An 11,351-nucleotide genomic window follows, 5' to 3' on the forward strand; every position below is an offset into this window, starting at 1 on the left:
AGAACACGAATAACCTGTAAAACAAACAAACCAAAAAATCTATCAACTCTTACGAACAGTGCACAAAAGCAAAATGTCAAAATGTGTAAATCTCGTACAAAAAGTAAATTTGTATGCATATTTGCACATGCATTTCATTATCTTAAGCAATTTAAATGTGTTTCACTTACGTTACATGCGTAATAAAACTTATTAAATAGTTTTATTGATTACTATTAAAATATTGCAACAAATAGTAAAATCTGGATCCGCGCATTTGTTTACTCTTTATGAAATAGATCAAAAATGGAATGTGATCGTACTGACTTAACTTCACAGTGTTTGCAAAGTAGTGTCTCAGCTGGAAATTCGGTGCCAATAACAATTTCATCTAGCAACAAAGTAGAACACTGAATTCATATAAATAACCTACATTATAAAATTAATTTATGCTTTACTGTAATTGTAATAGGTCAATCCGCATTCGAATTTGTTACCACTACAGCCATGCAGCACACCTATTGAGCCGAAGGATGCGAAACATGAGGTTAAGTTACAGTAAGTAGTTTTTATTATTTAAATTAATAAATTATAAAATAATTTGTAATTTTGTATAGTCTGCGTATAAGATATGTGAATTATGAATTTTAGCTGCATTTACTAAATTTATTTTAATTATTTAAACATTTCTTTAACGTTAATTTTAAATATGTTTATAAAAGGCAATTATTCCATACATTATAAAAGAATGTAACTTTTAGTTCATTTAGTAAGATATAATTCGAAATGTAATGGGAACTGATATCAAGAATTTTAATATTTGTTTATAATTATAGTTCTTAAGTATGAGTTCATTATATAATTTATAATTTTCATATTATGAGATTTAATATGAACATTATACCAGAGACACTATATATTAAAAACCAAGCAGGAAAAATTAGTTTCCAATTTTAAATTTAATGTTTGCATTTGAATGGTTTATTATTTCATCGAAAGAAATTGGAGCTGTTGTTGCTTGAAGTTAATGTTAAAAAAATGATATACCACAGTAGTACCATTTTGCTGAGATTGTCATATAAAATAAAATTATAGAGTATAATATAATAAAATAAAAATATGCTTAAAAATGCTTAGATAGTGCCTAATTTAAATTTCTTTTAAATAATTTTTTTAGATATCTTAAGAAAGTGTTGGACATGCGATATGCAATGATAGCTTGTTGATATCCATGTCAAATTTTGATATTGTGACACATGAATTTTGGTAATGATGTACAGTGGTCAATACCATTGACCATTGATTGTAATATTTGCATAAAAAGTTTTGAAACATTTTAAAATCAAATTCGATACATAAACATTGAACATACATTAACATTAAAAATTTTTTTTAAATTATTAACTAACATAATATTATTTTCTCATAGGAACGTTGTTGCCACTGTATCAGTTGGTTGTGAGCTAAACTTGCGCGAGATTAATTTTCGAACACGCAATACAGAGTATAATCCATCACGCTTCCATGGTGTAGTAATGCGATTACGTGAACCTCGTTGTACTGCTCTGATCTTCCGAACTGGTAAAATTATAATTACTGGTGCCCGTAATGAAATGCAAGCATCTTTGGGCTCACGTAAGTTTGTTAGGATATTGCAAAAGCTTGGATATACCGCCAGTTTTCGAGAATATAAAATACAAAACATTGTAGCTACAGTAGATTTACGTTTTCCCATACGGCTGGAGAATCTAAACCAGGTGCATGGTCAATTTAGTTCTTATGAGCCTGAACTATTTCCTGGCCTTATTTACCGTATGGTGAAGCCGCGTTTGGTGCTACTTATTTTTGTTAATGGAAAAATTGTATTTACTGGCGCTAAATCACGTAGAGATATTATGGACTGCCTAGATTCTATTTATCCTATTTTATTAAGTTTTAAGAAAAATTAAATTTATGTAATGTAAATAAAATAGTTTTGTACATTTTCTCAAAAATACTTCAAATATCAATATTAGCATTGCTTCACTTCCTAATTAATAACAATTTAGAAGAGAAACGATCTTATATTGAATATTGAAGTAATAATTTTAATATTTAAGTACTTACTGTACAGTAAGTACAGTAAATTCTTAAATATTTTATAAGCTTTATCAAAATAAGATATTAATAATTTGATAATATTAAAATCTTTTTTTATCTATTCTAGTGTTTGCATGGATTATGTATGAAAGTTTATTTATAATTGTTGTCTTCTTTTTAAATGAATATCTCGATTCATCTTGAAATCAGTTTGATTCTGCATGTTAATTTACCCGGTATTACGAAAACACGTAAAGTTAAGACAAAAAGCAAATGTACCATCGACAAGACACAATCCTAACCTTAAGTGAAACATGACAGTTTTGTGTAAAGCTGTCAAAGTTTTGAAAATGTACATTCATTTATCCTTACCAAACGTCAAAGAGAAATTTATTTGCGATTTTGAATATAGACGATATTACTCAATAAATCAAAACACAAACAAGGAAGAAAACGTGTCAAAATGAAAACCAAATGGTTTCATCTCAATTTAGTTATATTTTTTACACCAGCGCCAAGTTAGCAACGTTGCTGGAAAATGTAGGGCTGTATTTTCAAAAAATTTTTAAAAAATGATATTTTCGTTAATATAAGGAATTAAACTAAAACAAAAGGCATTATTCTTATAGAGTTTTGAAAGATCTTTCGATTGGCATTTACCAATTTGAGATACGATGCGTATTTTTCAAATTACAGGGAAAATAAAAATTGACCAAAATCGACTTTTTTTGATAAAATTTATTTTTAGAAAAATCTAGAACAGGTACAATGTTGCACGGAAATGCATCTAATAGAGAATTAATCAGGCTATCAATAGCAAAAAAAAAATCATAAAAATCGAGTAGACCAATTTTGAGAAATTTGATGTCAAAGTCAAATTACTTAACTCGTCAAATTTCAAGCTTTTTAAAAAATGTAAAACGCAAAAGTATAAAAAAAACTTTCACAAAACCGGATAAATAAGAATCATTTCAATATCTCAACTAAAACATCAAAATATTATTAAAATAAGTATAAATTTTGCACATGTTCCGATATAAGTGCATTTTATTTAACTTTCGAAGGAGGTACAACCTGCACGCTTCAAGTTCCTAAAACTAAATTGGTCACTCTTTCAAACAAAACTAATTTCACAAAAATCGAGTAGAACGTTTTTTAATTATATATGTTTAAAAAAGTGAATTTTTTACGAAAAAAATGTATGTTAACTAACACCATTCTAATAACATATTAAGGTGAAAACCTGTACAATGCTAAAAATTCACCACCACTGTAAAGTTTATTAAAGAACTCTGTTAAAAGTATTTATAGGCGGTTGTATTCTGTGGTAAGGGGATGATAATAAAATTTAATTTATATAATAATAATATTTTAAATTTAATATTTAAATTAAATTCAAAACTATATTGCACATAAAAAACAAAAATTTTCTTCTGTAAACTGCATAACATATACCGCCATATCGAAAATTGGCTCTACATTTTCCAGCAACGTTGCTAACTTGGCACTAGCATTTTTTACTTATTGATTTTTATTTCAGTGTGGCTGAGTCTACATCCTGTAATTACTAATGAAATTTGACGATCATTTAATAACTTTTTATCTCTATTGTTATTTCACAGTGTAGGCGGAATTCCTGCCAAGTAGGTATATGTAGTGTATTCACTTCTGCATATATTTTTCCACTAAAAAACAAGTTACGCTTTTTATTATTCATTCTCTATTTTTCTACTCATCTTAAATAGTATTAGGTCGATACCTTGTCCTAGAATGAAATTTCGTATTCTTAATGCTGCTTAGTCTTAGAAATAGTCTTAGAAATACTACGACTAGCCTTACATTTTCAACATACATATGTATGTATGTTGAAGCTTGACTAAGCACATATTAATCGGCAAAATTAAGATCTCAACTAACTAATTAAAATTCTAAATTTTATTTCAGATCATTTGTTAACAATCTCTATATGTATATAAGACTACGTAACGCGCTCAGTTTAGAGGTCGTTAAAATAAGTTGTTGTTACTATATAGTGATAGAATGCACAAAGCAGTAGGTCAATCAATGCTGCTCCTTTATAACCCACCCGGTTATGGAAGATATACTAGATTAATGTTTTGGAATATAGAATGACACACGTCATTTCAAATGTTTCTACTTGAATTTCAACTTGCGTGAAGAACAAAAATGGTGATTTAATCGATTAAAAAATCGACACCCTATATGTATTATAATTTAATATTCAATAAGTCTTCTCATAATATTTCAGAGAGCAAAACATAACTTATACGTACAGCAATAACTATCTTATCCACCTTAAAACATATTTAAGCACCCTGATAAATAGTAACATATTACGAAATAATCCGTCCAAGGTGTCTAAACAGCTCAAAACAGTTACTTCGGTCATGATGGTTTGTTGGCCTAGTTGAACTGTTTACCTAATTTAGCCTTAATGTGCAGCCTTTTAACTGTGTGAGTATTATAGGCATTTTCGGATTTTCGGTGGTGTACAAGTATGGTAACAAAAGCAAGTTACTGGCCAAAATGTACGCAAAATAACAACACTATTTTCTCACCAGTAAAAACATCAGTCAGTAAAAAAAAAATGTTACCAACGCAGTAAGCGAACTATTGTGAACCTTCATTTGAAATTTCAACGAATATTGCAATCATATGTCAAAAATCGTATATAATCAAAAATTCAAACAAAATTCAAAAATTTGAAAATTAGGATAAAAACAAAACATTGAACAATATATAAAAATCTTGAAAACTAATGGAGAAATCGTAAGTACAAAGTACAATGAATTTTTAATTATGCTAGTTATTAACAAGTAATATTTACCTTATTTTATTTAATTTATAGTTTACATAGGTAAATTTAATAAAACTTAAATTTAATTTTTGAAAAGTTTTTCTTAAAAATGGTTTTATAGAAATACACGCAAACTATGAACCACAGAAGAAACGAAGTGTTTTCTAGAGTGTTACTTGACATGAAAGCAAGGATTTTTGAAAACAAGAAAAAAAAACTTGGATACCAACAAGTGCTTGAGGACATAATAGCACATGGAATTGTAGTAAGTATCACATAGCTTCTGTAATTTATTTGAAATAAAAATTTAATTAAAATAAAAAATATGTTTTTAAGATGACTCCACTCCAGTCTGCCTAGGAAGAAGAATGTGCATTAAAAGTGGCCAAATATAACAACAAGCGGACTGGTGCATCAACATGCGTAGCACCCTACACGCAGTTGATGAACAAAATATTTGACGATAAACCAATTATTTCAAATAATCACACTGCGACGTTAGGGTTTAACAGTGATGTTGAAGATATAGAGGTGTTGGAAGAGTTGGAAATAAACATTGTACAAACACATGCTGGGCTATCGCTAATGAACTGGATGGCGACATAAATAAATTTAAATTACTTGAAAAACTTACGGAAAAAATGTAAATATATTTTTATAAATTTTAGAAATAAGTTATGTATAAGTTAGCATATTTTATTAATGATATGTTTTTTTTATGTAATATATATTTTTAAGTTTAGAATTTCTTGAATACATATTTAAATTTATATTATTTATTTTAGTTTTATATAAAATATTTTAATTTCAAGTAAGTTTCTATTAAAGTAAGTTAATTTGTAAGCACAAAATTTTTTTTTAAAAAATATCAATAAAATATCGTAAAAAAAATTTATATGACATCTTTTCTTAACAAATAATAGAAAAGTCTATTTCTTCTATTAACACAATGATCCAATTCATGTTCTTTATCCATTTACGGTTCGTCATAGCTTTCATTATTACTATTTGATTCAGAATACTCGAATATATCATAATTATACAAATATTATGCAAAACACAAACGCTTACTACTACATTTATTATTGCAGCCAAATTTGTTTGATCAGTAAATTTTAATAGTCTTTGAAAACGATGTTTGAGTAAACCGAAAGCGTTCTCAACTACAATACGGACAGATTAATGTTTTTCATTAAAATTTTTGGTTATCGGTTAAATTTCCATAATTTTTGTAATGTGACACAATCCAATTTGTACAAGGATAAGCAGAAACTTCAATAATGAACGACGAGCTTGAAAATAATTCTTCGTATCGCGACTGCGCCATTCTATACAGCTTTGATTTTCTCAAAACTCTGTAATCATGCAAAGACCCAGGTTCTCTGTATAATACAAATACTCCGATTCTGAGAAGCGCACTAGAAATATATTAAATTTGTGATTTAATCACAGACAACTCCACATATATTTACATATAAGGTCTTCCGCTGTATTTCCTCGTAGTCTGAAGTGACTTTTAAAATGTATTGGGCTTATGGATTCTATAGTTGTTTCAACGTTTCTTCATTTTTCCTGCTCTTCTTCACTACTGCTTGAATCTTTAGAATAAACTGTTGCTACATTTACAACGTCTCGGACGTTTCTAATCCGTGAAACAGCTCACTTCCCTCGGACGCTGCAAAACGTTGCTGTTTTCTTCCAGCATCGAGAGTACCTACAAAAAATTACTTATTTCAGTGTTTTATTTTGAAATTTCCAATATTTTTATCATTCCTTTCAATTCCGTATTCATTTTAATTTTTAATTTCATATTATTTTATAAAATAATATGATTTCAATTTACTGAAGATCAGTAATTTTATTTCTTAATGCCTACCTTCAAATAATTCTTTGTTGTGTACCATGATACCTCTATCCGTATTTTATACGGCTTAGTTTTTGCTTCTTCTGTGTAGTTTTGCGAAATAAACTACAAGTATAGGTCGTCACAACTCTAAAGAGACCACAATATTATGCGAAAAAATATAAGAAATAAAGCAATATAGAGCAATATAGAGCAAAATCTAGTCATTTCTTCTAAGAACAGAATGTGAAATGGCTACATACAAACCAGAGAAGATTTTATTCTTTGTATTCTTTGATTCTAACTAAAAATACTTGTCTCGCATATACGCCATGAATTTGGAAGAAAAGAGATAGAAATATAAAAAATGTTAATACCGTTATAAAAATCATCCTGTCGGTCATTTCAGCGCGGCAAAATTTTTCAATTTTTCAATTTCATTAAACATTCAATTGGAAAAGCTTGTTGAAAATGGCTGATGAAATATTCGAAAAAATGGAAATTAAGTAAGTAGTCGAACCATAATTAAGTGTTTATGATACTTCGATTTTAAAGTAATTATTATTATTTCAGAAATGTTGTCGCCACTTACAATGTCGGCATAAAATTGGATCTATTGGACATCTATCGCCGTACACGCAATTCAGAGTATTCCCCACAAACTTTCATTGGTATGAAAATGACCATGCGTTTTCCAAAATGCACTGCCCGGATTTTTAATTCCGGGAAAGTGGTGGTAGTCGGCACAAAAAGTGAGGTAGACGCTCGTCTGGGGTCCCATAAATTCGCCAAACTCATCCAAAAGCTTGGCTATGAAGTTGAATTCAAAGATTTTACCATATGTAACATAGTGGGTGTAATAGATGTACGTTTTCCAATAGGTCTCGAAGACCTCAATAATGGACATATGCAGTTTACAAAATACGAACCAGAAATATTCCCTGCCTTATATTATCGTTTGCCAACTATGTTATTTTTAATATATGCAAGTGGCAAGTTGGTTGTTACAGGGGCTAAATCTGTGGCTGCTATTAAGGAGGGCTTCGCTATTATCTATGCGGCTTTGGCGCCTTTTAAAAGAGATTAATAAGAATATTTAAGAAGAATTTTTTAATATACATAGAGTCATACATTTGTAAATGCGTGCTTTTTCTTAATAAATTTTACTGAGATATTATATTCACAGTTGTTTACTTTTCCATGAAGAGTTTAATTCTAAGAGAAATTACATTTGCCTAGAAAATCTTAAAGATGAAAACATACGAAACGAATTATCATCGGAAGTTAATAGATGTGTACAAATTATACAAGGTAATGAATCTGATGTCCACAAACAGTAGTTGGAATCAAGCAGTCACGACGATAAAAGAGGTTACCAAAGAAAAATTGGGTCTACAGCAGAGGCGAGGCGTCGAATGGTTCAGTGTATTCACTGAACACCTTAACAAAGCTTCCTTTTTAGATTTTTTTTTATTAGGTAAATAATCTCGCTATATTGCTACTTAACATTTTTTATAATAGCTTTTCCAAACAGATTAACATAAACACAAAACGTAGAATACAAACAAAATCACACATATGTTAGATACACCCAACATTGCTTATAATTAATAAAAGAGAAAACACATTCCTCTTGAAATATACTAAGGTGCAGAATAAAAACTGCACCGCGTTGTTTACAAAGCATGTAAATGAAATAACATTCACATTGGGACTATGTTCAATATTGAATACACAACACAAAACATACAAACAAATATATGTACGTAAAATAATCTTAACTCTTAAATTAATACGTGCAAGCAGTTCAATAAAAAAAGTGCACTTCCAATGTTATGCAAAGTAAATACAAAAGAGAAAAGAAATGACTGAGCGAAAATCGCTTTACATTTGACGAGTCACGGTTGCTGTTTTATATGGGGAAATGGTTCAGTATAAAAACTGAACCGGGCATTGTAAATACAAAGTAAAAGAGTAAATGAATGCATGAGAGTTTCTTACTCTTATATAGAGGTTGGAAATTAATCAAAACAAAGTCATTATTGCAATTTGATACTAGCAAATGGTAAAAGTAAAGAAAGAGATTAAAGAAATTTGAAGTGAAAAATAATATTTAGAAATGGATAAATGTGTGATTAAAGATTTGATTCAATGTCTTTTTTTAAACGATCTTCTGAAAAAAAGATTTTAATTCATAAAATGAATAAACCAACTCCAGATATAAAGAATTTGATACCTGTTGTAAAAATGTCGAAATCTATGGTAAGTCGTCGTTTTCCTACAGTTACAGCTTTATGGTAAATAAAAACCAGTGGATCACAGGCTGCGAACATTTAAATAAATTGTTTTATTGGTCTTGTACGCTATTTGCTTGTGGAAAGGACAATACTTAGAAGTAGGGGGAATACGTTATAGTTGGAATTCTGTTTTGATTAAATTGTGAACACCTTGCCAAAAAGCTGACGCCTCGCTACTGGTGTACAGAAATATAAACCCAAAAACCCGTGGATGACTGAAGACATATTTGATCTAATGAATCAAAGAAGAAGGGTTAGGAATAAAAACCGACACGACTACAATCGCTTGCATAGTATTATAAAAACTAATATACGGCAGGCTAAAATATCATGGTTGAATAACGAATGTTGTGAGATAGAAAAACTCCAAAGAGCTCATGATGATTTTAATGTTCATAACCAAAGCTGAGCAAATCAGAGATCTTTCAGGCAATAAAATTTTTAAAAAATAATAAGGCTGCTCAACCGGATAATCTCCCTGCGGAAATAATAAAATTGTTTGAAGACGAAAGTATCGAATATTTAGAAAAGATACTTAATAATACATACAACACTGGTATATACCCAGATGACTGGCTGCAATCGACGTTTATAGCGATACCCAAAAGGAAAACTGCCAGAAAATGTAATGAGTTCCGCTTAATAAGCCTAATGAATCATAGTCTCAAATTATTTCTTAAAATACTACATGCAAGAATATACAAAAAATGTGAAACGGTAATGGGTCGTACACAATTTGGATTTAGAGATGCTATGGGAACACAAGAAGCTAGATGTACAAAAAGATGTCTATATGTGTTTCATAGATTACGGGAAAGCATTTGATAATGTAAAACATCAAAAACTAATTGAAGTGCTCAGAAGTATGGACATTAACGAGAAAGATATTCAGAGTATTTCAAATCTGTATTGGAATCAGACGGCAAGCGTCCGTTTTGGTGACGTAATAACAGACCAAATACCAATAAAAAGAGGCGTGAGACAGGGGTGTATACTATCACCACTTCTATTTAATATATATGCAGAAAGAATATTTGACGAGGCTTTTCAAAACTGTAACGACAAAGGTATCAAATCAAACGGCCAATATATTAATAATATAAGATACGCTGATGATAATCCGTGTGGTGGCGGGATAAGAATACCACCTCAGTTTGTCTCTGCTTGTCGTAAAAGGCGACTAAAAGAGAAAATGCACAGGTTAAAGTAGAACTTCTACGATTCCTGGTAAGTCGTGAGGGCGCACAGGTCAAAGTAGCTTGCTACGATTCCTAATAAGACGACCCTTCTGCTAGCAGGTCGGCCCGGCATTTGCTCAGGCCCTGCTAAGTTGACCAGCCTTCGGGAAGTGCGACTATCTATCAGGTCAACCGTCAAGCGATAAGTACGGTCATGTCTCTGCTTATCGTTTGACGCAGATAGTCGGGCGGGGTGAAGGAAAACACCCTTTTAGTGAATGAGCAGTGAGAATGATTGTATGAATGTGTGAATAAATGGATTGTGTGTATTAGAAATAAAACCCCCCAAACTAAGGTGGAACAGCTACGCCTTTAGCTTGGCTGCTGGGGTAGAAGCAGTCTTAGTAGCGAACTCAGGATACCTGGCGACCTCCTGTTTTAAACAGCCTTACCTGTGCAATGTGAAGCTCTCCGCAGGTGGACATATCTCTCTTCGCAACTCGTGAGAATCAAAATTGATAAACAAATTTTAAATATACCAACTCAAGGCGAAGTGGTTGATGCTGATAAGGTGGACAATGAGGCCTCGCCAAGACAACGCATGACGGTCATGAGACCAACAAAATGGTGGACGAAGAAGCCCCGCAAGAGGCTGAGCCGTTAACCAAAACAGTTGGAAACATGACAAAGACTGATCTCGACTTGGCCGAGCGTATCCGTCTGAACAAGAGGGAGAAGCAGAAGCGAAGAAGAGAGAGGCAAAAGGCTGCAAAAGCCACAAGATCGGTTGAACAACTAGCCGATCGACTCAGTGGACTATCGCATGTGGAATCGTCGAATTATTGAAGCACAAATGGGTGCGTCAACAGCACACAGACAGTAAATACAGGTACTCCGCAAGTGGTCGTACTCTCTCCCCTCCTCTGGAATATAGTGGTGAATGAACTGCTACAAAAACTGAGGAGAGCGGGTTGCGAAACTATTGCATATGCGGATGACTTTGCATTAACAGTTACTGGAAAATATGTTACCCCCTTAAGAGATATTCTGAAGAATGGTTTTAATATCCTAAATAAATGGATACTAAATTGTGGCCTTGAGGTTAGCCCCAGCAAAACAGAAATCCACCCTATATTCAAGGTTCTACGAAACAATTT

The 11,351-nt window shown here is 31.2% G+C and overlaps 2 protein-coding genes and 1 long non-coding RNA gene across 4 annotated transcripts; all 3 read left to right on the forward strand.

Annotated features, from left to right (window-relative positions):
• The first annotated feature begins 119 nt into the window (after positions 1–119).
• Positions 120–2,051, forward strand: LOC119689173 (TBP-related factor-like). The gene is made up of 3 exons (XM_038103940.1): positions 120–381; positions 452–537; positions 1,409–2,051. The coding sequence occupies exons 1-3, from the start codon at positions 286–288 to the stop codon at positions 1,926–1,928; spliced, it is 702 nt and encodes a 233-aa protein (XP_037959868.1). The 5' UTR covers positions 120–285; the 3' UTR covers positions 1,929–2,051.
• A 2,763-nt stretch (positions 2,052–4,814) lies between these two features.
• On the forward strand, positions 4,815–5,266 carry LOC119662317. 2 transcript variants are annotated; one of them, XR_005250755.1, is made up of 3 exons: positions 4,815–4,848; positions 4,998–5,141; positions 5,213–5,266. It is a non-coding gene; the product is annotated as an uncharacterized LOC119662317 (long non-coding RNA). The 2 variants fall into 2 exon arrangements; XR_005250754.1 differs by lacking the exon at positions 4,815–4,848 and having other exon boundaries at positions 4,969–5,141.
• Positions 5,267–7,022: 1,756 nt separating this feature from the next.
• Positions 7,023–7,898, forward strand: LOC119690207 (TBP-related factor-like). Its single transcript, XM_038105219.1, has 2 exons — positions 7,023–7,225; positions 7,293–7,898. The coding sequence occupies exons 1-2, from the start codon at positions 7,191–7,193 to the stop codon at positions 7,804–7,806; spliced, it is 549 nt and encodes a 182-aa protein (XP_037961147.1). The 5' UTR covers positions 7,023–7,190; the 3' UTR covers positions 7,807–7,898.
• Positions 7,899–11,351: the final 3,453 nt, after the last annotated feature.

Source organism: Teleopsis dalmanni, chromosome X (genome assembly GCF_002237135.1).
Source record: "Teleopsis dalmanni isolate 2A chromosome X, ASM223713v2, whole genome shotgun sequence".
Taxonomy (NCBI): Eukaryota; Metazoa; Arthropoda; class Insecta; order Diptera; family Diopsidae; genus Teleopsis; species Teleopsis dalmanni.

Excerpts from the sequence above, each read along its gene's own strand:
- LOC119690207 (XM_038105219.1), top strand. The coding sequence starts at position 7,191 with ATGGCTGATGAAATATTCGAAAAAATGGAAATTAA. Across the intron at positions 7,226-7,292 it reads TTCGAAAAAATGGAAATTAA|AAATGTTGTCGCCACTTACA; the intron begins GTAAGTAGTCGA and ends TTATTATTTCAG.
- LOC119689173 (XM_038103940.1), top strand. The coding sequence starts at position 286 with ATGGAATGTGATCGTACTGACTTAACTTCACAGTGTTTGCAAAGTAGT. Across the intron at positions 382-451 it reads CAATTTCATCTAGCAACAAA|GTCAATCCGCATTCGAATTT; the intron begins GTAGAACACTGA and ends TAATTGTAATAG. Across the intron at positions 538-1,408 it reads AAACATGAGGTTAAGTTACA|GAACGTTGTTGCCACTGTAT; the intron begins GTAAGTAGTTTT and ends ATTTTCTCATAG.